Genomic DNA, 26,258 nt, shown 5'->3' on the forward strand with positions numbered 1-26,258 from the left:
TGGTAGATGTGTACAGATTTTTCTAGGGGTTATTTGTGGCTCTATCTTTAGAAAACGACCCAAGTGGAATAACTTAATTATTTAAAAAGATAACTACTATATAGAAGTAACGCAAGCTTTCCATAAAAGGAAAGAAAGCCCATGAATATGCAAATGTTAATGTAGTCTCTTCTCATTATTTCACCGCTCCACTTCCGTCTCAGGGAGACACATTTGTGTTTATAGGGTTCCACATGTTTTGTGTACTTATGTAATATTTTTACTTTATAAAACGGGAAGAATATTGTTCACAATGCTTGATAACTTCGTTCTGTGAAGGGGCCGGTTTCACGTCTATAAACATTTCTACACTGTGGCTGTTAATTTACTCACCTAGCGGTTGGACATTTAGTTTTGTGTTTCTCACCATTATAAACAAATTGTGATGACTAAGTTGTAATGGCTGATTATTGGTGTTAGAGTTTTTACACACACTGCCTTCATTCATATCTCCAGGTGTGAGTTCAGTGTTGAGCCTGGAGAAGAGTCCTTGTTACAGAACAGTTTTACCTCCTCTGTGAGGGTCACTGTATCACGCCATGAAGAGATCTCTCTGTTCCTCGGAGCACAGAGATCTCACTGGCCGCTGGATGCCCGGTTGGCTTTCCCGTTACTCCCGCTGGGCTGCTGCTTACGCCCCCAGGCTCTCACCCCCCCTCTCCGCATTGTTGCCCAGAACACAGATGCCGCCCTGCTCCCCTGCATCAGCTACCCTGCGTTTGCCCTGGATGACGAAGCCCTGTTCACCCAGACACTCGACAAAGTGGTTAGAAAATTAAAAGGAAAATATGGATTTAAGCGTTTCTTGAGAGACGGGTATAGAACACCATTGGAAGATCCCAACAGACGATACTACAAACCAGCTGAAATTAAGGTATCGAAAAATGTCCCCTATCAGATAACGTAACAGAGTGGTCAGAAGCACCGATTAAGCCTCTGCCGGGTAGCTCAGTTGGTTAGAGCATTGTCCCAAAATACCAAGGTTGTGGGTTCGATCCCCGGGCAGGGCACATATAAGAATCAACCAATGAGTGCATAAGTAGATGCAACAACAAATCAATGTTTCTCTCTCTCTAAAAACATCAATTTTAAAAAGCACCAATTGAGACGGCAGATTTCTTGGGTTTGAACTCTGGCTTCACCACTTGGTGACCTTGGGCAGCTTAACCACTTTGTATTTCATGTTCTTCATTGGTAAAATAATAGTATGTGCTATCATTGGTCCTATTATCGAGGTTCTTATGAGGATGAAATGAGTTCATATGTACAGAAAAGTTTACCAGACCGTTTACCTTAGATGACAAGAAACACCTCTTTGTGGTCTGACTTTCGTGTGTTAAACAAATGCTGCCCTTTCCTGTTTAACTTAGACACTTCCCTTTGCAATGCAGTCCTCTGAATGTTGCGTTTCAAAATATTTTATATTTCAAATACACATGATTCCACTATATCCAGATGTATACTCACTGGTTTAAGCTGTCCAGAAAATTGTAACACGCCCCACAAAAGGTAAGCATCCATCCACATTGCTGAAGGTTTGCTTAGTTTAGTGGGTCGATTGAAAGTTATTTGCTGGCCCTGGCTGGTTGGCTCAGTGGTAGAGCGTTGGCCTGGCGTGCAGGAGTCCCGGGTTTGATTCCAGGCCAGGGCACACAGGAGAAGTGCCCATCTGCTTCTCCACCCCTCCCCCTCTCCTTTCTCTCTGTCTCTCTCTTCCCCTCCTGCAGCTAAGGCTCCACTGGAGCAAAGTTTGCCTGGGCGCTGAGGATGGCTCTGTGGCCTCTGCCTCGGGCACTAGAATGGCTCTGATTGTGGCAGAGCGATGCCCCAAGATGGGCAGAACATTGCCCCCTGGTGGGCATGCCGGGTGGATCCCGGTCGGGTGCATGTGGGAGTCTGTCTGACTGCCTCCCCGTTTCCAGCTTCGGGGGAAAAAAAAAGTTATTTGCATAAGTGTGGTCATAACCTTGATTCACTCACTGAAGACAGGTCCGGTTTGTAAATCTATATGTAGATGTGCCTAGGCCGGGATACTCCTAGTCGTCCTACAATGCACAGGACCGACCCTAAAGCAAAGGGTTATTTGGCTCAAAATGTCAGTAGCGCTGAGGTTGGGAAACCTCAGTGTCAGCTGTCATACTGTCACCCTGGGTGGCTCCCAGCAGCCTTCTAGCTGCTGTTTGTATTTCTCGTCCTAAAACTCTTATACACTTCCACCTGCCCATCGAGCAAGTACATCTAAGGAGTGAATCTGACCCTGTTCAGTGTTCACCACGGCTCCAGCTCAAAGCCTCAGACTCTCAGCATGACCTCCCAGGCCCTTCCTGACCTGGCTGGCCCGGACTGCTTGGTGGGTTTCAACTTTCACCATGTCTTCCCTGCTTGTTCCAGAAACACTGAGTTGCTGTTAGATGAACAGACTTGGTGCTTCCGTGCCTCTGTGGTCTGTACTGCTGTGAGGGCCCTTCGCTCCTCTCCCTGGAGAAACCTATCAGGTGTATCTGAAGTTCCTCCTTTCTTATAAACCCTTCTCTGAGCCTTGGACAGACTCAGGTGGTTTGTTCCGAGTTCCGGATACAGCACGGAGAGACATTTCAGAAGGTGTGGCAGTTGGTAGCGTCCACGCCCGTCTCCCCGGGAGGCTGGGGGCCCTGGAAGGCAGGTTCTCCAGTGTGTGTAGCCCTCTGTCTAGCTGACGCTGGGCATTGCTAAGTCGTTCGTAAATGTTTTCTTGAATGAATGCCGTGTGATGGATTCAACAAGCGAGCTCTCGAAGAATGAGGTCAGAGCATATTTATTGAAAAAGAACAATGAAACTACTTATAAACCCAGTTCATTTTGTTCTTAGCCTAAACACACATCCTTTTGTATATCCTGACTCTAATTGTCCTAATTAATGTATTGTTCCAATATAATTGTCCTAATGAATTGTTCGTGACATTTTTAATATTTTATTTTCTGTTTCAGCTGTTTGATGGCATTGAATGTGAATTCCCCATATTTTTCATTTACATGATAATTGACGGTGAGTTTTTCTCCTGAAACTTAAACTCGGGGGACCCGTGCCTGCAGAGAGGCGGACAGGAAACAGGGCCCCTTTGCGCTCATGGAATAGACCCCACCTCAGGGACGTTCACTGCTGTGCAGTTCTGTCTGCTTCTCTGCTTTCTGATCGAATGTTCAATCACCTAAAGAATTTAAAAGTACCTGGAATTATTATTTTTTTCTTTTTTGTATTTCTCTGAAGTTGGAAACAGGGGAGGCAATCAGACAGACTCCCGCATGCGCCCGACCGGGATCCACCCGGCATGCCCACCAGGGGGTGATGCTCTGCCCATCTTGGGGTGTCGCTCTGCCACAATCAGAGCCATTCTAGCGCCTGAGGCAGAGGCCACAGAGCCATCCTCAGCGCCCGGGCAAATGCTGCTCCAATGGAGCCTTGGCTGTGGGAAGGGAAGAGAGAGACAGAGAGGAAGGAGAGGGGGAGGGGTGGAGAAGCAGATGGGCGCTTCTCCTGTGTACCCTGGCTGGGAATGGAACCCAGGACTCCCGCACGCCAGGCCAACGCTTTACCACTGAGCCAACCGGCCAGGGCCTGGAATTATTTTTTAAAATGACACAACTATTGTTGTATTTACAAAGAAGAAATTTGTATGTGTAGAAACCACAAATACCATACTCTGTGACATCGTGACTACCTATGTATGTAACATTCATACCGAAGAACAGAGAAATTTCTATTAAAATTCAGTTTTCAGTTCTAAGTGCTAACATGACCTTCCAGAATCGATTTCCTGGGAGAATATCACATGCATTTTCATTCTCCTTTTTTTTTTCATTTTATTTTTATAACTTATGTAGAAAATTACCAACATAGTTATAATGGGGTTAATAAATTTTTCTAAGGTAAAATGTCTGTGGTGCTCGCTGAGCTCAGATGCTATTGGAATTTATATTTTATGTTTTAGGAGTTTTTAGAGGCAATTCTAAACAAGTGAAGGAATACCAGGACCTCCTGATCCCCGTACTGCATCAGACCTCAGAAGGTACAGTGGGCTGTCTTTTCAAGAAATCCATCCTGCTAACAATCTCCTTAATATTCCTTTGAAATGTGGAAATGATCCCTTTATAAACAGAGCAATTTATAGTAAATTGAAAAAAAAATGAGTGGGGCCTGGAATGAATTAGAAAATGTCATCTACTATTTGTTGTAATAAATTTGTTTTTATAAAAGGAGTCCATCTGGCAAGACAAAGATAGTGATGAAGTTGGGTGGCTGTTGTTCTCATTGCGGACTGTAATTGGCCAGGTGGGCCGAGGCTTACCCGTGACCTGCCGGAACTCCTCCACTCTGTGTGGTCGGAAGGTGATAGAAAGTGGCGGATCTTCACCCAGGTCCCCGGGAAGGCTGTGTTCTGGCGAGCGCTAGGGGCTCTGTCCTCACCTGAAGGCTGCCTTTTTCTGGGAGCGCTCTGGCCTCCTCTTTGGAGTTCCTTCTAGGGCCTTTCGCGTGTCGTTTTGAATGTCTGCTGTGAAGCTAAAATGTCACCTTCCGAGGATAAGTTTAATATTTTAGAAATGATCGAAGGGCCCAGTCTTATGAACAAACCCAGTTGGTTTCCATTAAAGGCCAGCAGGGCCCATCAAAGAACCTAGCTGACTTTCCAGCAGGACTCGAACACTGAGCCTCCAGGGGCTGTCAGAGGGGACGTGCCAGGTATCTTTGGCATTTGGAACTCATCGCAGATGAAGAATATCTGTCCTCCTGAGTGGCCAGCTTTGAAAACATATTTGTCAGGAAGTTAAACATTGTTAGTTGTTGATCAAGAATGGATGGTGTTGTGGGCACAGTGCACAAACTGCAGTCACGGCACAGAGCCCCTTCTGGTCTCCCGTGAAGGCTGTGGGATTCCTTTAGGGGTCCCCCCTGGGCTCCCAGAGTCAGCACTTCACCCTCTGTCTCACCCTGTAAAACACTTGTAACATTAATAGAACAAAATGTTCATGAATAAGCATTGAATTCCAAATTTATATTAAAGCTAATTACTTATGCTCGAGACTCATTGTCCAAGGTGAGAGAGAACAGAACGCATGTTGGAGTGGAGGAGTATTTGAGCTCCCGAGTCAGACCATGGAGTGTTCAGGTGTGGGTTGTTGTGTGTTGTGTGGGTAGGTAAGTAAGCCACACTGGAGACTTCGTCACGAGCAGAATGATGTCCGAAAGTGTTCTCTGTGTGTAATAGACTTTAGTATTGGTTTTTCACAAATATTGCTATTGATTGATGCATGAAGAATGAGTTTTAAGGAAACCAGTGCAATTTCATTAGGGAAATTAAGTTCCCCATGGGCTGATTTTGCAAAAACAACAACAACAAAAACTCTTAGAATGTTGTTGTTTCCCTCTTTGTATCGTCGACAAAGGTTCTCGTCTTTAAATAATAATTTTTAGTTTCTCCTAAGGAATATCTTTAAATGGGTTGGTCACAGGGGAAGGCCAATTTTTTTCTCTTCAGTGATAGAGAATGGTAGATAATGGGCTTACTGTTTAAAATGGGGATTTCTTTGCTCTAAGCAATGGCTCAGGGTTATAATTCTTCACTTGTGATTAGCCAGTATCTCATTTGTAAAGCTTCCACAGAATAATCCTATTAAATATCACTTCTTCTCTGTCTCTAAATATTTGCATACTGTGTTTGTTGCTTCCCTGTAAGGTGCTAACATGAAGCGTTGTTAAAGAAGATTGTGTGCGCCCTGCCGGGGGACGCTCACCTAGCACGCTGTTAGATTAGTGTTTACAGCTCAGGAAGCCCCTTCCCAGTGCTCCCGGCAGCCTCTGATCTGAAAGGGGCCCCTCTGGCTGGATTTCTGTAGCCCATCCACTCCTTTCCCTTCTGTACAGCTCACCCCCCCCCCCCCCCACTGTCCAGTCACCTATTCTCCAGGGGAAACTTTGGGGAAGACACTGATTTGCCGTGTTTTAAATATTTATTTTTGAACTCCCTAGGTTACCCTGTGGTACCAAAGTACTACTACGTGCCGGCTGATTTTGTAGAACTCGAGAAAAGAGACCCTGGTAGTCAAAAGCGATTTCCTAGCAACTGCGGCCGTGATGGAAAGCTGTTTCTCTGGGGACAAGCCCTTTACGTCATCGCAAAACTCCTGGGTGAGTGGGAAAGGTGGGAGTGTTTCCGCTTGTTATCAAGCCCGTAGAAGTAAGTACATCCTGGCTTATACTTCTCTTGGATTTCGGCGGAGTTCATGCTGTTAAGAGGTCTTGGAGGAATTTCTTGGTATGTAAAAGTATACAGTCCGTTTACTTCGCTGAAGGATAATGGACAGTTTCTGGGACAACAGTCAAACAGGTGGGGTTCCGCTGCGGTCATTTAAGGGGCTGCCTTCAGCTTAGCGGACTGTTTCCTAGCAGAAGGCTGTAGGAACTTTGAGTCACTTTTATACAACATAGTAAAATTCTGATTTACTGCCACGGTCATATTTGGTCATAGCTTTAGTGAACCACTTGCCAAAGGGGATCGCTTATCGCAAAGTTCTCTTCTTTCGAGTAAATACAGGTTGGCAGATCACTCAGGGAGCTAGACGTTAATGGGACCATTATTCCTAGTTCTCTGAAGAATTATTTTTCAGCTACTCCAAAAACTTCAGCTGAAAAGGACTACTCTGGACCCACTGAGATGCAGGCTCGTTTAATGAGCACAGAAAGAGCATCTTTCTGCTCCATGCTTTGCTAAAATTTCAAGTATTTATCAGCATTTCCAGCAAAAAGGCTATCGTGTGAAAGTCAGGACTCCTGTATGGCTGACAGATAATGAAACAGGCTGGTGGTAAATGCTCTCCCCGCACTAGAAGAACCGCTTTACTGAAGGAGAGCGATACTGTCTCTATTGTTCCTAGCACCACTGCCTCAGAGCTCGATTCCTTGTGGCTGTAGAGGTAATCATGGTTGGTTTATTTTTTTGCATCTCTTTAGGGAAGGGTATTTCACAGTCCTGATTTCCAATTCAAGCCTCACACAAATAATATATAAGAGCCCCTAGACTCTCACCAGAGAAGAGAGAATTAGGTTAATGCTGTTAGCAATTTTCTCGTCTCCTCACTGTATTTTCTGGGTCTCCATATAAAAATGCTAATTGAAGAACGAGAAGAAAAAATTTCTTCCACAAAATGGGCAGCTTTTGGTAAAGGGTTCATATTACTTCTGCAGATGTTGCTTTCACGGAAAAGAAAAGGAAAAGAAAAAACACATTCATGGGCTAGTTTTGTTAGAATCAAGCCCAAGTTGGTAAGGTTATCTGTGGTTGGAATGTTACTTTTTATCTCTCTGGCATGGATACATAGAAGCCTTATCAGTACTCCCAGGTAAATGAGGAGTTAGCATGTATGCGGACAAGGATTTCCACGTCAGACTCATTCATTCTGTCCACCGCACTTGGACATTAGAAATGAGCGTGCCTGACCAGGCAGTGCGCAGTGGATAGAGCGTTGGACTGGGATGCGGAAGACCCAGGTTCAAGACCCCGAGGTTGCCAGCTTGAGCGCGGGCTCATCTGGTTTGAGCAAAGCTCACCAGTTTGGACCCAAGGTCACTGGCTCAAGTAAGGGGTTACTCAGTCTGCTGTAGCCCCATGGTCAAGGCACATATGAGAAAGCAGTCAATGAACACCTAAGCTGTCGCAACGAAAAACTAATGATTGATGCTTCTCATCTCTCTCCGTTCCTGTCTGTCTGTCCCTGTCTATCCCTCTCTCTGACTCTCTCTGTCTCTGTAAAAAAACAAAAAACAAACAAACAAAAAAGGAAATGAGCATGATAAAAAGCTGTGATTCTGGCCATGGCTGGTTGGCTCAGTGGTAGAGTGTCAGCCCAGCATGTGGAAGTCCCGGGTTCGATTCCCGGTCAGGGCACACAGGAGAAGCGCCCATCTGCTTCTCCACCCCTCCCCCTCTCCTTTCTCTCTGTCTCTCTCTTCCCCTCCTGCAGCCAAGGCTCCATTGGAGCAAAGTTGGCCCGGGCGCTGAGGATGGCTCCATGGCCTCTGCCTCAGACACTAGAATGGCTCCAGCAGTAACGGAGCAACGTCCTAGATGGGCAGAACATCGCCCCCTGGTGGGCATGCTGAGTGGATCCCAGTTGGGCACATGTGGGAGTCTGTCTCATTTCGGGAGGAAAAAAAAGAAGAAGAAAAGCTGTGATTCTGCAGCGGGACACTGGTCCCTGGAACGAGGGGCTGAGCTCCAGCCCTTGATCTTGCTTGTGGCTGTACGTCCCACCTGAGGTTGATAGCAGCTAGAAAGAGTGCTGTTTGAGCAAAGCCCCTGGACACAGCTGAGAAGGCCAGTGAATTGGGAATGCAGAAATGGCCGTACTCCACGTAAGCAAATTGAGCTTAAAAAAATGAAAAGATTTTTTTTTTTTTAATAAATTTTTATTAATGGTAATGGGATGACATTAATAAATCAGGGTACATATATTAAAAGAAAACATGTCTAGGTTATTTTGTCATCAAATTATGTTGCAAACCCCTTGCCCAAAGTCAGATTGTCCTCCGTCACCCTCTATCTAGTTCTCTGTGCCCCTCCCCCTCCCCCTAACTCTCTCCCTCCCTCCCTCCCATGTCCTCCCTCCCCCCCCACCCTTGGTAACCACCACACTCTTGTCCATGTCTCTTAGTCTCATTTTTATGTTCCACCAATGTATGGAATCATGTAGTTCTTGTTTTTTTCTGATTTACTTATTTCACTCCTTATAATGTTATCAAGATCCCACCATTTTGCTGTAAATAATCTGATGTCATCATTTCTTATGGCTGAGTAGTATTCCATAGTGTATATGTGCCACATCTTCTTTATCCAGTCTTCTATTGAAGGGCTTTTTGGTTGTTTCCATGTCTTGGCCACTGTGAACAGTGCTGCAATGAACATGGGGCTACATGTGTCTTCACGTATCAATGTTTCTGAGGTTTTGGGGTATATACCCAGTAGAGGGATTGCTGGGTCATAAGGTAGTTCTATTTGCAGTTTTTTGAGGAACCACCATACTTTCCTCCATAATGGTTGTACTACTTTACAGTCCCACCAACAGTGAATGAGGGTTCCTTTTTCTCCACAGCCTCTCCAACATTTGCTATTACCCGTCTTGTTGATAATAGCTAATCTAACAGGAGTGAGGTGGTATCTCATTGTAATTTTGATTTGCATTTCTCTAATAACTAATGAAGCTGAGCATCTTTTCATATATCTGTTGGCCATTTGTATCTCTTCCTGGGAGAAGTGTCTGTTCATGTCCTCTTCCCATTTTTTTTTTTTTTTTTTTTTTTTTTTTTTTACAGAGGCAGAGATAGACAGGGATAGACAGACAGGAACGGAGAGAGATGAGAAGCATCAATCATCAGTTTTTCGTTTTGACACCTTAGTTGTTCATTGATTGCTTTCTCACATGTGCCTTGACCGCGGGCCTTCAGCAGACCGAGTAACCCCTTGCTGGAGCCTAGGGTCCAAGCTGGTGAGCTCTTTTTGCTCAAGCCAGATGAGCCCGCGCTCAAGCTGGCAACCTCGGGGTCTCGAACCTGGGTCCTTCCGCATCCCAGTCCGACGCTCTATCCACTGCGCCACCACCTGGTCAGGCTCTTCCCATTTTTTTATTGGATTGTTTGTTTGTTTGTTGTTGAGTTTTATGAGTTCTTTGTAAATTTTGGATATTAGGCCCTTATCTGAGCTGTCATTTGAAAATATCAGTTCCCATATAGTTTGCTGTCTGTTTATTTTGATATCAGTTTCTCTTGCTGAGCAAAAACTTTTAATTCTGATGTAGTCCCATTCATTTATCTTTGCCTTCACTTCTCTTGCCATTGGAGTCAAGTTCATAAAATGTTCTTTAAAACCCAGGTCCATGATTTTAGTACCTATGTCTTCTTCTATGTACTTTATTGTTTCAGGTCTTATATTTAGGTCTTTGATCCATTTTGAATTAATTTTAGTACACGGGGACAGGCTGTAGTCGAGTTTCATTCTTTTGCATGCGGCTTTCCAGTTTTCCCAACACCATTTGTTGAAGAGGCTTTCTTTTCTCCATTGTGTGTTGTTGGCCCCTTTATCAAAGATTATTTGACCATATATATGTGGTTTTATTTCTGGGCTTTCTATTCTGTTCCATTGGTCTGAGTGTCTATTTTTTTGCCAATACCATGCTGTTTTGATTATCGTGGCCCTATAATATAGTTTAAAGTCAGGTATTGTAATGCCCCCAGCTTCATTCTTTTTCCTTAGGATTGTTTTGGCTATTCGGGGTTTTTTATAGTTCCATATAAATCTGATGATTTTTTGTTCCATTTCTTTAAAAAATCTCATAGGGATTTTGATGGGAATTGCATTAAATTTGTATATTGCTTTGGGTAATATGGCCATTTTGATTATATTTATTCTTCCTATCCAAGAACAAGGAATATTTTTCCATCTCATTGTATCTTTTTCGATTTCCCTTAACAATGCTTTGTAATTTTCATTATATAGGTCCTTTACGTTCTTTGTTATGTTTATTCCTAGGTATTTTATTTTTTTTGTTGCAATCGTGAAGGGGGTTATTTTTTTGAGTTCGTTTTCTAATATTTCATTGTTGGCATATAGAAAGGCTATGGACTTTTGTATGTTAATTTTATATCCTGCGACCTTACTGTATTGGTTTATTGTTTCTAATAATCTTTTTGTGGAGTCCTTTGGGTTTTCGATGTATAGGATCATATCATCAGCAAAAAGTGATAGCTTTACTTCTTCTTTTCCGATATGGATGCCTTTTATTTCTTTGTCTTGTCTGATTGCTCTGGCCAGAACTTCTAGCACCACGTTGAATAAGAGTGGAGAGAGTGGACAACCCTGTCATGTTCCTGATTTAAGGTAGAAAGTCCTCAGTTTTATGCCGTTTAATAGGATGTTGGCTGATGGTTTATCATATATGGCCTTTATCATGTTGAGATATTTTCCTTCTATACCCATTTTGTTGAGAGTCTTAAACATAAAATTGTGTTGTATTTTATCAAAAGCCTTTTCTGCATCTATTGATAAGATCATGTGGTTTTTGTTCTTTGTTTTGTTGATATGGTGTATTACGTTAACCGTTTTGCGTATGTTGAACCATCCTTGAGATTCTGGGATGAATCCCACTTGATCATGATGTATTATTTTTTTAATATGTTGTTGTATTTGGTTTGCCAGTATTTTGTTTAGTATTTTAGCGTCTGTATTCATTAGAGATATTGGTCTGTAGTTTTCTTTCTTTGTGCCATCCTTGCCAGGTTTTGGTATGAGGGTTATGTTGGCCTCATAAAATGTGTTTGAAAGTATTGCTTCTTCTTCAATTTTTTGGAAGACTTTGAGTAGAATAGGAACCAAGTCTTCTTTGAATGTTTGATAGAATTCACTAGTATAACCGTCTGGGCCTGGACTTTTATTTTTGGGGAGATTTTTAATAGTTTTTTCTATTTCCTCCCTGCTGATTGGTCTGTTTAGGCTTTCTGCTTCTTCATGACTCAGTCTAGGGAGGTTGTATTGTTCTAGGAATTTATCCATTTCTTCTAGATTGTTGTATTTGGTGGCATATAATTTTTCATAGTATTCTACAATAATTCTTTGTATTTCTATGATGTCTGTGGTGATCTCTCCTCTTTCATTTTGGATTTTATTTATTTGAGTCCTGTGTCTTTTTTCCTTGGTGAGTCTTGCCAAGGGTTTGTCAATTTTGTTGATCTTTTCAAAGAACCAGCTCCTTGTTTTATTGATTTTTTCTATAGTTTTTCTGTTCTCTATTTCATTTATTTCTGCTCTGATTTTTATTATCTCCTTTCTTCAGCTGGTTTTGGGTTGTCTTTGTTCTTCTTTTTCTAGTTCCTTAAGGTGTGAAGTTAAGTGGTTTACTTCGGCTCTCTCTTGTTTGTTCATATAGGCCTGAAGTGATATGAACTTTCCTCTTATTACTGCTTTTGCTGCATCCCAGAGATTCTGATATGTCGTATTTTCATTTTCATTTGTCTGTATATATCTTTTGATTTCTGCACTTATTTCTTCTTTGACCCATTCATTTTTTAGAAGTATGTTGTTTAGTTTCCACATTTTTGTGGGTTTTTCCCCCTCTTTTTTGCAGTTGAATTCTAGTTTCAAGGCTTTATGATCAGAAAATATGCTTGGTACAATTTCAATTTTTCTAAATTTGCTGATATTGTCTTTGTGGCCCAACATATGGTCAATTCTTGAGAATGTTCCATGTACACTAGAGAAAAATGTATACTCTGTCGCTTTGGGATAAAGTGTCCTGTAGATGTCTATCATATCCAGGTGTTCTAGTATTTCGTTTAAGGCCACTATATCTTTATTGATTCTCTGTTTGGATGACCGATCTAGAGCCGTCAGCGGTGTATTGAGGTCTCCAAGTATGATTGTATTTTTGTTAGTTTTTGTTTTAAGGTCAATAAGTAGCTGTCTTATATATTTTGGTGCTCCTTGGTTTGGTGCATATATATTAAGGATTGTTATGTCTTCTTGATTCAACTTCCCCTTAATCATTATGAAATGACCATTTTTGTCTCTGAGTACTTTTTCTGTCTTGTAGTCAGCATTATTAGATATGAGTATTGCTACGCCTGCTTTTTTTGGGTGTTGTTTGCTTGGAGTATTGTTTTCCAGCCTTTCACTTTGAATTTGTTTTTATCCTTGTTGCTTAGATGTGTTTCTTGTAGGCAGCATATAGTTGGATTTTCTTTTTTAATCCATTCTGCTACTCTGTGTCTTTTTATTGGTAAGTTTAAACCATTTACATTTAGTGTAATTATTGACACTTGTGGGTTCCCTACTGCCATTTTATAAATTGCTTTCTGTTAGTTTTGTATCTAGTTTGATTCTTCTCTTTTGTTTTTCTATCATTTGTTTTTGTTTGTTTGTGTTCCATACTTCTTTCCTCTGTTGCTACCTTTTTTAAGTCAAGTGTTTTTGTGGTGGTTTTTTTAAGGGTGGTTACCATTAAGTAATGAAAAGGGTACCTACCATATTCATTGTAGTACCCTATCTTATAAGTATTTCTGCACTTCATCATCCTTTGCTACTGTTAATCTCCATCCTCTCCCTCCTTTTTTTCCTTTGTTGTCACAGTTTAAGTTTGGTTTTATTGTGTTCTTGGTGGAGCTGTTACTTGTGGTGTTGTTTTCTTTTGTTCTTTGAATCTGGTTGGAAAACCCCCCTTAGTATTTCCTGGAGTGGGGGCTTTCTGTTGATAAATTCTCTCATCTTTTCTGTATTTGTGAATGTTTTTATATCTCCTTCATACTTGAAGGATAGCTTTGATGGGTATAGTGTTCTTGGCTGAAAGTTCCTCTCTTTCAGGGCTTTAAATATTGGGGTCCACTCTCTTCTAGCTTGTAGAGTTTCTGCTGAGAAATCTGATGATAATCTAATAGGCCTTCCTTTATATGTTGTACTCTTCTTTTCCCTGGCTGCCTTGAGAATTTTTTCTTTGTCATTGGTTTGTGTCATCTTTATTATGATGTGCCTTGGAGTGGGTTTGTTGGGGTTAAGAAAACTTGGTGTTCTGTTTGCTTCTTGAATTTGAGGCTTTAATTCCTTCCACAGGCTTGGGAAGTTCTCGTCTATTATTTGTTTGAGTATATTCTCCATTCCATTTTCTTTCTCTTCTCCCTCTGATATACCTATTATTCTTATGTTATTCTTTCTGATGGAGTCAGACAATTCCTGTAGGGCTTTCTCATTTTTTATTATTTTTGAGTCTCTTTCTTCTTCTCTCTGTTGTGCCTCAAGTTGTTTGTCTTCTATTTCACTAATCCTATCTTCAATCTGGGCTGTTCTGTTAGCTAAACTTGTTATCTCGTTTTTCAGCTCGTGAATTGAGTTTTTCATTCCTGTTTGATTTGTTTTTATAGTTTCAATTTCCTTGGTAATATATTCTTTGTTTTCATTGAGTTGTTTTCTGATCTCCCTATATTGCCTTTCTGTGTTTTCTTGTATATCTCTGAGTATTTTTAAGATTTCTATTTTAAATTCTCTGTCATTTAGCTCCAAGGCTTCCAATATGTTAAGTCTTTTCTCCATAGATTTTTCCACATCTATTTGTGTTACCTCTCTTTCTTTTGTATCCATAATATTCGATTTCCTCTTTCTTATCGGCATCTGAGGGTGGTCTTATTGATAGCACGCAGGCGCACTCCCTCGCGGCTTGAATGAGCGTCGCTGCGGTAGCTTCCTCCACACCCTCGTCTCTCAGATTCAAGTGATAACAGTCCTTTTGCTTTCAGTTTGTGTGGAACTCCGGAATGCTCCGAGGATAAATTTTTCTGTTTCTAGTTGATAAATTTGTTGTGATTTAGGGGAGAGCTGTCGGACGCGCTTCTCACGGCGCCATTTCCGTGACGTCACTCCATGAAAAGATTAAAAACGGTATCAGTCAGTAAAAAATAACATTGGACCTTCCTCATGCCAAAATCAATGTATGGAAGGCAAATAGATTTTGAATGTAAATAGTATTTTCTTAGTTTAAGGCCGGAGTGAACAGAAATAGTCCAGATCATGCTTTCATCTCTGTTTCGTGATCAAAAAGAAGATGAAAGACTTCAAAGAAGAGTCCATTCCTCTTTTCCCTGCCGAGCTCCCGAAAAGACAGCAGAGAACCTGCAGCAGGTGCGTCGGGAATGATGGCGCCCACGCCCAGCGGTCCGAGGCTGGGAGAGACGCCAGGCGGCCGGCGCTCTGCCCCAGCGGGGGTCGTCTGGCGAACGGTTCAGAGGAACGAGAGCTCAGAAGATTGAACCCTCCAGTTGATCTTCGCTATTGTACACTTGCCCCGAGAACCCTTAAGCCTCTGGGGACATCATTAAGATCCCAGACACCGCCGGCTCAACGAACAAAGCCTCTTTTATGCCTTAAAGGGGCCCCAGTCGGACACTTGTTTGACAATATTTTGTGGGCAGTTGGTTGGAGTTACATGAAAATAGTAGAACAGTAAAGTTTTTACAACAGTCTGTAAAGGTAGATGGCTATTAACTCAGGCGAGCTTGTGTCCAGTGGAACCTGTCGGAATACTCTGCTCTGTGTGTGACTTGGCGAATGATGGACAGCAAACACGGTGTGGCTTCTGTGCCATGGTCACAGCAGAACGACTCAGTGCGCTATTTCAACCACCCACTGTGTTCTCAGAAAATAATTATTACAGCTTTTTTTTTTCTTTAGAGAAATTAGACTTTGAGGAAAACATTGTTTGCTATAAAATAGGTAAATTTTAGACATGTTTATTTTAAACCAAATAAGATGTATTAAGATATAACATTTGACTTGTCTTAAAATGAAATGATCACTAACTATATGTTCAGTTATTAAATAAATGGAAGTTTGGACCTGTTCATGTAAGAGGTGGTCAGTTTGAATAAAGCAGTGGATCTTTTTCAGTTCTTTGGAAAAAAATAACTTTAAAAGTGTTTATCGCATAATATCTTTTCTTATTCAATATTCTTTAAAGAGAGACACTAACATATCAGTTGTTTAGCTTAAAGGAAATCTGACTTCCAGAAAGCGTGTATAAACATTTATAACCCCACCCTCAAATATATCAGTAACACTGAATATGGAAGCAGCAGGCCCGTGCCTCTCAGGGGACTCTGCATGCTCACTGTCAGACTGCTTCCCAGGACTGCCAACAGCCACACCTGCCAGGGAACGTCAGGTTCTGTGCTCTGCCCTGGACCACTGTCATCCTGAGCAGCCCTCCTACCTTCTCTGTGGAGTGAGTTCTGCGTGTCATCCTGAGCAGCCCTCCTACCTTCTCTGTGGAGTGAGTTCTGCGTGTCATCCTGAGCAGCCCTCCTACCTTCTCTGTGGAGTGAGTTCTACGTGTCATCACTGAGGCTCAGAAGAACTTAGCAACTCACTCCAGGTCACACAGCCCATGGCTGGCGAGACTGTATTGATTTGTTCAGGAATCTGCAGGGATCGCGTCACCTGTGGCCTTCATGGCATTAAATATACTCATTAAAAATAAGTACTTTGTGGCCCTGGCTGGTTGGCTCAGCAGTAGAGCGTCGGCCTGGCATGTGGAAGTCCAGGGTTCAATTCCCAGTCAGAGCATGCAGGAGAAGTGCCCATCTGCTTCTCCACCCTTCTCCCTCTCCTTCCTCTCTATTTCTCTCTTTCCCTCCCACAGCCAAGGCTCCACTGGGGCAAAGTTGGCCCCGGGCGCTGAGGATGGCTCCATGGCCTCTGCCTCAGGTGCTAGAATGGCTCCAGTAGAAACGGAGCAATGCCCCAGATGGACAGAGCATCGCCTTGGGCGCATGCGGGAGTCTGTCTCTCTACATAAATAAATAGAATAAGTACTTTGCTAACTTAATAAGATTTTACTTTGTATCTTATATTCATTTACATGCTGATTATTAAAAGCATATTTCTTTGTCATTTCTCTGTCCTCCGTAAAGTGTCTAGGTAATCTGCTGTGCCCGTTGAACCTTGGTTTTATGGTTCTTTTCATCAGTCTGCAAGGGTGTTTGCATATAAGGTGTTCTAAGCCGGTCCGGCCTTCTCCTGGTTTCTTTACCTTTAAACTTCACTCATGCTGGTTTTCAATGGATAAGATGTAAAATCTTTATATATATACATATATATATATATATATATATATGTATATATATATGTATATATTCAGAGCTATCATTTCCTTTCTAAATTTTACCACAGAATTTAGCATTCAACCTTAGAAAGTTCATCCCTGTCAATCCATTGAGTTAAGAATACGTATGTATATTTGAAATTTGGAGTATAAGGTATAAGGCTCCAGGATCTACATTTTGTTTCTTTCCGTAGCTCATTTCTTTTTCATTTTTATAAAATTTCCAATTCCATTTGACATTTAATATTATTTTATATTAGTTTCTGGTGTGCGGCCTAGTGGTTAGACATATATGTAACTCATGACGTGTTCTCCCTGAGAAGCCTAGCTGGGGCCTGTCACCCACGTAGTTATTAGTGTCACTGCTGGCTGTATTCTCTGTGCTGTGCTACACATTCCTGTGGTCTCCAGGGCTTGTTTCTCAGTACCTATGTTACTATGTGTCGCTGCAGCCTGCCGCACATTGGTTAGGCTTTGAAGCGCATGATTCTACCCTGGAAATATCTGCGGAACCTGTCTTACTGTGTCCTGTGTAATTTCGGTGTCCTGGTACAAAAAGAAATTATTTGTTCTGTTAAATGTTTCTTAAATCATCGTTTCATTAAAGAAACAAAAATTCTTCTTAATATGCTCTTTATACTTTCAACAGTTATTGTTTGAGTTCAACTCAGAGTATACTTCATAAATCTTTCTGTGCACAAAAAAATGCAGATATTAGTGCCCTGATCTGCCCTCTAAGGGTTTAAAGACAGCTCTTCTATTTAGAGCAATGCTTGATTGTCTGTGAGGAGTGGTCCCAGGCCGGGAACTGCAGAAAGGCACCGTCTCCTGTCCTTGCTCTGTTCATGTAGGTAGTCTGTGTCCGTTCGTTCAGGCTTGTCTGTCTCCACCACGACACAGGGCCACAGAACTGGCACAGCGAGGCGCCCCGTTTGGCTTCCGGATGATATAAATCAGTGCAGCGAGAAAAAAAGAATCTATTACCTTGACCTTTTAAGGTATTAGTCACTTTTAATCATGACAGAAATGAAAGTAACAATGATAGCAATTAATGTTTCCAAATGCGTGAACCCACCCATTTATTATTACTTTGTTTTTTGTGTCTCTTGAGTACCTATGAGACACCTGGTGCCCGTCGGGTCCCAGGGGAGCCGTCAGCCAGGCACACAGAGGCCGTGCAGGGAGGGAGATGAGAAGGTGTGCAAAGAAATACGCTTCTTCAAAAGACTTAGCTATTTTATTCCTGTCAATTTTGATAGATAAGTATTTATACTTTCCAAGGATATAAGATTTCTTAATTTATCTGTCATCATTTATAATTAACAAAATAATAAAGATAGAATTTCATTTCTGTGGCAAGACAGTGAGACATTAATTATGTAAAACACTTGTTGGTAGTGGAAATTTTTCCACGTCTCGATGATCAGACAAATGAGATAGAGAAATAATTTGCTGCTATTTAGAATATCACTGTCCTCATCAACCCAGCGTCATGAGCTAAACTGGTATTAATAAATTGAAATCATAGGACTTTAGCCTATGGTGGTTCGGTTTCAATTTTACAAAAATATGATCTTTCTGAGAGTGAGAAAAGAATGTTCTCTAAATGTGCTCCCTCGTCTGGTAGGAAAACCACGACCTGTTAGGCTTGATTTGTCCCCCACCCCCGGTATCTTTTCGCACCCATGTTGTATAGAAGAATGTCATCGTTCTCAAAGGGCGAGGGTCAGTCCCTGCGTGTGAAGCTCAGCCCTGTCATTCACCAGCCGTGTGGGCAAGTTGCTTAACCGCTCAGTGCCTCCATTGTGTCACCTGTTCAAGGATGAGGGTGTTGTGAGGACTGATGAGCAAACGCACGTGAAGTACCAGACGACGCCAGAAACGGGGCAGACGCTGTGACTCAGTCGCTGGGGCAGCTTCTGGGGCGGTGGCAGCGGCCGCTCCTCCTTCCCCTCCTTATTCTGTTATTAATATCACTGTTGTTACTACTATTAAAGACATCTGCCCAGCATTACTAGAAAGCCACTGGTGATTTTGTCTAATGGATAACGTTGCCCGTGTGCCGGCAAGTTACCCGGGAACAGAGACACAATGAGAAACCCCCCCGAAGCTGCGAGGAAATTACAAGCATTTTTGTGTGTGTGTGGCAGACTCCCTGCTCTGCTTCTTGAGCGTTATTCACTGCCTAAAAGCTGAGGAAATGAGGTGTAATTCTTTCTTCAGTAAGTATTAAACACGGGTGAATTTATTCAAGAAGTCAGCATGGTGTCGTGTTTTTCTTGCACTATTAGTGTAGAACTGGAGACCCAGAGCCACGTGAGCCTGTTTCCGTAGCTTGCCGGCAGCGGGACGGAAGGCAGGCGCTGACTCCCTGTGGGAGAAGTGGGCGTCTTTCTCTCTTTTTTTTTTTTTTCCTGTTACTCAGTTACCTTTCACCTGTCCGAGCATACAGCTAAGGTGACTTTATAGATGAGCCATGGCTGAGTCAGAGAGGATGCCCTGCACACATTTGCACAGAATCTGCCCGCTTGTACTCTGGCGGGTGTGTGCAGAATCGCATTCGAGGGGCGCACCCCCCACCCCCCCCACCCCCCGCATTCCCAGCATGGTCCCCTCAGGCGCGTGGAGAATCCCCGCTCCCAGCAGCCTCTGGTGCTGGTGGGCCTCTCGGAGTGCATCAGAGAACTGCTCCCCTGGTGCTTCTGCCCACCTGCCCCCCCCACACCCTGCGTGCCTCCCTTGCCGTGTCCCTGGGTTTGCTCAGAAGTTGCCACCAGGGACTCTCTCCTCGTGGGAAGGGCTTCCCTGCTCACAGAGGACAGCAGTGGAAGTCACTGCCCTGTGCTGCTCAGTGCCCCGTCAACACCGCCCCATCTCAGACATCCCCTTGAGAATTAGGTATTAGGGAAAACACTCAGTCTCCCCCGTGTGAACTGGCTTCCTTCTTTGAGAATGCAAGTGCGTTGTGTTTAGAACAGCTTTATCAAGGTTTAAATACGCACCATACGGTGTACCTAAGATCACAATGCAGTGGTTTTTAGTATATTCAGAGAGTGTTGTGCAGCCATTGCCACCATCAGTTCTAGAATATTTTCATCACCCTCCCAAAACCTCGTCCCCTCTAGTGGTTACCCCACGCTCCCCTACCAGTGCCCTCTTCCCCCCAGCACCAGACAATCACTGACCCATTTTCTGTCTATGGGTTTGCCACTTCCGACATCTCATCTGCCTCAAAGCATGTCATGTGTGGCCCTTTGTGCCTGGCTTCTGTCCCCTCGCCTGTTTTCAAGGTGCATCAGCACTGCATTCCTTTCGGTGGCGGAATAACATCCCGTGATGCCTGTTTGGGCTGTTTCCCCTTTTCTGCTGTTATGAGTGACCTTGCTGTGAACTTTCTTGTGCAGCTTATCGTTCGACACCTGTTTTCATTTCTCTTGGGTGTCTACCTAGGGATGAAATTGCTGGGTCACAGGGTAACAGTTGGGGCAATTGTAGACCACTTTCCAAAAATGGCTGTGTCATTTTGTCGTCTGACCAGCCATGTCTGAGGGTTGTCATTTCTCTGTGTCCTTTCCAATGCCTGTTCTTGTCTGTTATTTTTATCACAGTTAATCCCATTGGGTGTGAAGTGGTGTCTCACTGTGGTTTGGATAAGCATATCCCAGATTTTGCTTGCTAGTATTTTTGTTAAGGGTTTTTGTATCTATATTTAGAAGAGATATTATTTTGTAATTTTCTTTCCTTGTGGTGTCTTTGATTTTGGTGTCAGGGTGATACTGGCCTCTTAGAATGAATTGGAAGTGTTTCCCTACTATTTTTGGGAAAAGTTGATGAAAGATTGATTTTAATTCTTGCACTGTTTGGTAGAATTCACCAATGAAGTAATCTGGTCCTGGGCTTTTATTTATTTATTTTTTTAATGGGAAGTTTTAGCCACTTGTTACAGATTTGTTCAGATTTTATTTTCCCTCTTGAGTCACTTTTTGTAATGTCTGTATTTTTAGGAATTTGCCACATCCATGTAGGTTATCTAAATTATTGGCATACATTTGTTCATAGTATTCCCTTACAATCTGTAAGGTTGGAAGTAATGTTCCTGCTTTCATCCCTGATTCAGTAATTTGAGTCTTTGTCTTTACCTTGATCTGTCTAGCTAAAGATCTGTCAGTTTTTTATCTTTTCAGGGTTCTACTTTAGGTTTCCTTTGTTTTTTCTATTGTTTATACTCTATTTCAGTAAGTCCCATTTTCATATTTATTATTTTCTTTTGCTTGCTTTTGATTCAGTTAGCTCTTTTTCACCCACTATCCTAAGGTATTAGAATAGATTATTGATTTGAGATTTTTCTTCTGTTTTAATATAGGCAATCTTATGGCTATAAATTTATCTCTGAACATTGCTTTAGCTGCATCCCATAGGTTTGGGTATATTGTGTCTTCATTTTTAATCATCTCATTAGAAAGTACATTAGAAATTATTTTCAATTTTTCCTTTTGATTTTTTTTTACTCATTTGTTATGTCTGAGTACGTTTTTCTAATTTTCATGTATTTGTGAATTTTTAAAACTTTTTTCTGTTACTGATTTCTAATTTCATTCTATTGTGGTCAGAGAACATATTTTGTATGATTTTAATCCTTTTAAGTTTATTGAGGCTTGTTTTATGGTCTAGCATGTGGAAGATATTCAGGTGGATTGAGAAGAATGTAGAGTCTGCTCTTGTTGATAAAGTGTTCTATAAATATCTCTTCGGTTTTGCTGGTTTAGCAGGGGTCCCTAAACTTTTTACACAGGGGGCCAGTTCACTGTCCCTCAGACTATTGGAGGGCTGCCACATACAGTGCTCCTCTCACTGACCACCAATGACAGAGGTGCCCCTTCCGGAAGTGCGGCGGGGGCCGGATAAATGGCCTCAGGGGGCTGCATGCGGCCCCGCGAGCTGTAGTTTGGAGACTCCTGGTTTATAGTGTTGTATGGATACATTTTTGGTAATGTTCTTTTCCCTTTTTCTTTTTTTTTTTTTTCAGCTGATGAACTAATCAGCCCTAAAGACATCGATCCTATCCAGCGTTACATCCCACTACAGAGCCAGCGTAACGTGAGCATGCGGTTTTCCAATCAGGTAAAGAGCTGTTGTATTTCTTATGTTAGACTCACCCAAAGGTATTTAAAGCTTAATCAAAGAAGACATTTTGTTCTGAATAGGGTTGTCATTGCTCCTTCTGAGGGCAAGGCTTCTCCCTCTTCCAGTTTGTGAAAATTTACTTGTTTGTGTGTCAACTATACTTTAATTTTTAAAAAAATTACTTGTGGTAAAGGGCTACCCATTCATAAAAAGGTGTGAGTCAGATGTGTCCAGCATTGTGTCTGCCACATAAACATTGTCCTCTTCACTGTGGTTACACAGTGGGTCAGATGTCTTTGAGAAGATGCAGTATGAATGGGGGGGCAGGGGGTGGATGAGACAGACAGTTATAGAAGGGAGTGGGTCCCCTGAGAGGCCCTTGCTCCATGTTTCTCCAGCGCCGTATCTCCGTGACAGGACTGAGTGACTAACAGAGTTGTTCTTGGTACTTGGTGACATGTCGGGTGAAGGAATATTTTAATATTTTTACATTTCATCCTGTGGGTTCAAATTATGTGGTGTCAACAAAGTAAGTGTTTGCAGGATCAGCAAGATTGATGCCAAGTTGGGCAATCCCTGGAGTCTTAAACGATACGAGTGACAGAGGCTATTAAAATGAAAGTGCGGAGGATGGTGGAGACGGCCCAGGGAGGAAGGGCATGCACCCCAGTGTGTGCCTGGGGTCCCAACCAGCTCACATTTATTTACTAAGAAGAGCAAGCTCCAGCCCTTTCAGAAGACGTGCTTTACCAAACTTAACTGCCGTTTTTATTTCTAAAAACACACATATACACAGCACATATACACGCACAGGCTTGTTTTAATGAGCGAAAAGGAGAGCCAGCCCGATCCATTAGGGTCTGTCACACAAGGTCTTCGATTCTTTTGATGGTGTTCAACAAAACATGTTGTTACTCTGAGTGGTTTATAGATCAGAAGCTATTTGGGAGACTTGAAATAAATGTTAAGGTTTTCTCAAGAATATAAAACGTGTGTGTATTTACAGGGTGGAAATTTTTCACTGGCCTCCTGGCTCCTACGTCAGGTGGGGACGTGGCCCCTGCCTTGGTCACCACACGTGTCAGCGTAGTGCAGGTGCACCTTGCCGGGGGCGGAGGGGGGCAATGCAGGTGGTGGGAAGGGGAGGACAGAGGAACCTAGCCAGGAGGGGACACCGGGTCAGTGGTTGTGAAGGTGGGGAGAGTTTTCTCTGTGAGATGGTGACGGTGGTTTGGGGAGGCTGGTGCCCTGGTTTTCTGGGAGGAAGAGCACAGAGCTGGCGGAAACCCGGGTGCTGGTCTTCAGACCTTGCTGGGCTCGCCCGTGGTGCAGTCTGGCGAGTACAGTCTCCAAACGTGTCCACAGTGTAGCCGCTGTCCTATAAAGTCACCTTTCTGAGCGTGGTTTGCCAGTCTTCTGGCACGCCCATTGCCGGCCCCCACGACCGAGGTCACTGGAACCTTGAGTCCCTGCAGTGGACAGCGTGGCCAGGAAGCCAGGTTGTGGGGCATGACAGAGGGACTCCACGGGGGGAGGCCATCTGCTCACAGAGTGAGTTTGCTGCAGGCCCGGAAAGGAGCCTGTCCGACGGAGCCGGCTCACCGGGAAGCGCTCGGCAGGCACCCGGGACGTGCCCGCTTCCCTCTCTGTTCCCGGCTCGGAGCCGCCCACAGCTTTGACAGGGTTATTAGTCTTCGGCGATCTAAGGAAATTTTGCATGAGGCTCAGTTTTATTTGGTTCACTTCATTCTAATACTCTCAAATAGTTTAGCCAAATTTGAGACAATTTTTACGTAAAGGATTAAAAAAAGAAAAACTTCATTAGCTTGGCAAGGGAAGAAAGTTTGTGTATGGGACCGAAGAGCCAGATTTGTCTGCGAGCACGGGGGCGAATCTGTGTCCCGAACAGAAGTTCTTATGATTGTTGTAATAAAGCAATAAATTAGTTAGGACTTCGGCCTTTAAGGAAAACGAGTCTCCTGTCAGTTAGTGTTTATACCAGAGCCAGTGAAATCTAAATGCCTTGATCAAAAATATCCAGAACTAAGAAAAGTTAAATTGGAAGTTAAAAAACAAAGAGCTTAAACACATTTAGTTACATCATTCCAATTAACCCACTGAACTTATAAAAATGAAAAGTTCCGATAATAGGCATGCAAGATCATTAAATATTTCACCTACAAGACGAAGACTTCTTTTTTTTTAACATTATTTATTTATTTATTTTGAGAGCGAGAAAAGAAGGGAGAGGGTGAGAGCATCAACTCGTAGTTGCTTTCACTTTAGCTGTGCGTCGACTGCTTCTTCTGTGTGCCCCGAACGCGGCTGTGTCCACATCCCCTTGCTCATGCCAGCGGCCTCTGGGCTCAAGCTGGTGCGCTTTGGAATCCCGTGGATGACCCCCACACACAAGCCAGCAACCCGGCGCTGATGAGCCCGCGCTCAGAGCCAGCGACGTTGGGGCTTCGAACTGGCGACCTCAGCGTTACAGGTCTACGCTTTATCCACTGCACCATCACCGGTCAGGCCAAGATGAAGACTGCTTATCGTCGTGGCTGAAATGTGACCGCACGTGTGGCCTGCCCATTCGTCTTCACCCGTCAGTGGAGTCACACACTTGACAGTTCTCGGGGGGCGTGGGAAGGTGACTGCAGAGCCAGAGAGACGAGCTGGCTGACCTCGTAGGGAGAACTCTAGACGTGATCAGCGCAGGGACTGGGTTCTGCTGCTGGCCTGCCACCCAGCTGCTGCGGGGCCTGGACCGTTTCTCTGTCCGAGCCTTCGTCTCCTTGTCCCTTAGATGGAGTTCAGATTTTTATCAAGGAAACACGTTCCAGACAAAAGCTTAAGCCACGTTTCAGCGTGTAAGATAGTGTGGCGGCGTGCTTCTCGGCCAGAAGGGATGCTGCCACCCAGGCCCCTGCCACAGGCCCCTGACGCCTGTCATTACCCACCCGCTCCCGATGATGGAGACGTCCCTTCCATCTGTGACATGCTCACCCACAACTCCAGAGAACTGAGCTGGTCAGTGCCAGCACCAAAGGAGGAAAGCCACGGCAGGTGGCCCGACACACTGGTGTCCTTATCCCACGGTGCTGAGCACCTGGCTCCTCTGTCCCCCGTTAGAGGCCGTCACACCGCAGTGCTCTGAGACGACAGGGAAACCCGCCTGTACTGTACCTGCCACCACGGCCTCATTTTACCCGTCTTCCTGTCGGGCTCCGTGAGCTCCTCACCGTCGGTTCTCAGTCCGGTTGTGTTGAAAGCTGTGTGAGCACCGTGGTCAGCGCCATGGTCAGTGCTGTGTGAGCACCGTGGTCAGCGCCATGGTCAGTGCTGTGTGAGCACCGTGGTCAGCGCCATGGTCAGTGCTGTGTGAGCACCGTGGTCAGCGCCATGGTCAGTGCTGTGTGAGAGCCGTGGTCAGCGCCATGGTCAGTGCTGTGTGAACCGTAGGCAGCGCCATGGTCAGCTCCGTGTGAGAGCCGTGGTCAGCGCCATGGTCAGCGCCGTGTGAGAGCCGTGGTCAGCGCCGTGTGAGAGCCGTGGTCAGCGCCATGGTCAGTGCTGTGTGAGCCCCATGGTCAGTGCTATGGTCAGCGCCGTGTGAGCCCCGTGGTCAGCGCCATAGTCAGTGCCTTGTGAGAGCCGTGGTCAGCGCCATGGTCAGCGCCTTGTGAGAGCCGTGGTCAGCACCATGGTCAGTGCCGTGTGAGAGCTGTGGTCAATGCCATGTGAGCCCCGTGGTCAGCACCATGGTCAGTGCCTTGTGAGAGCCGTGGTCAGCGCCATGGTCAGCGCCGTGTGAGCCCCATGGTCAGCGCCATGGTCAGTGCCTTGTGAGAGCCGTGGTCAGCGCCATGGTCAGCGCCGTGTGAGAGCCGTGGTCAGCGCCATGGTCAGTGCCATGTGAGAGCTGTGGTCAATGCCATGTGAGCCCCGTGGTCAGCACCATGTGAGCCCCATGGTCAGTGCCATGGTCAGCGCCGTGTGAGCCCCGTGGTCAGCCAGCTTCCTTCCCACCAGCCACACCCTCATGTTTACATTGTTTCCGGGAAACAGGCGGGACTTCTAGCACTGCCGTTTCTTTAAGATAAAAATACAGAAACCCCCAGTTACAGCAAATGCTCAGAAGGGAGTGGAAACAGCTTTAGAAATAATTTCATTGTGACAGAGTGATGGTGGGTATTCTCCTCCATGATAATCACAGTTATTGAAAGGATGCTGTAAAAAAACAACTGATTTATTCCTTCGGGCATTTGAATGATGTGTCTGAAGTACAGGGATCATTTTAAAAATTCACGTGTTTGCCTTTTAACTAGAAAGCGTACACACCACTAACGCCATCTGTAAGCAGTGGGCTCCTGGGGGCCGTTTGCACCCAGCCTGCTCTGCCCCCCAGCTGAGCTGAGCCTTCTAACCGTGCTCCA

At 44.0% G+C, this 26,258-nt stretch overlaps 1 protein-coding gene across 3 annotated transcripts in view; it reads left to right on the forward strand.

Annotated features, from left to right (window-relative positions):
* Positions 1-26,258, forward strand: part of PHKB (phosphorylase kinase regulatory subunit beta) — a 124,895-nt gene that overhangs the window by 60,944 nt on the left and 37,693 nt on the right. For all 3 annotated transcript variants that reach the window (XM_066243155.1, XM_066243154.1, XM_066243156.1), the window contains exons 10-14: positions 716-913; positions 3,007-3,064; positions 4,008-4,085; positions 6,044-6,202; positions 21,731-21,825. In XM_066243155.1, coding sequence (XP_066099252.1) covers positions 716-913; positions 3,007-3,064; positions 4,008-4,085; positions 6,044-6,202; positions 21,731-21,825 — 588 coding nt within the window. The remainder of the gene's footprint in view (positions 1-715; positions 914-3,006; positions 3,065-4,007; positions 4,086-6,043; positions 6,203-21,730; positions 21,826-26,258) is intronic.

The sequence above is a fragment of the Saccopteryx bilineata genome, chromosome 9 (genome assembly GCF_036850765.1).
Source record: "Saccopteryx bilineata isolate mSacBil1 chromosome 9, mSacBil1_pri_phased_curated, whole genome shotgun sequence".
Taxonomy (NCBI): Eukaryota; Metazoa; Chordata; class Mammalia; order Chiroptera; family Emballonuridae; genus Saccopteryx; species Saccopteryx bilineata.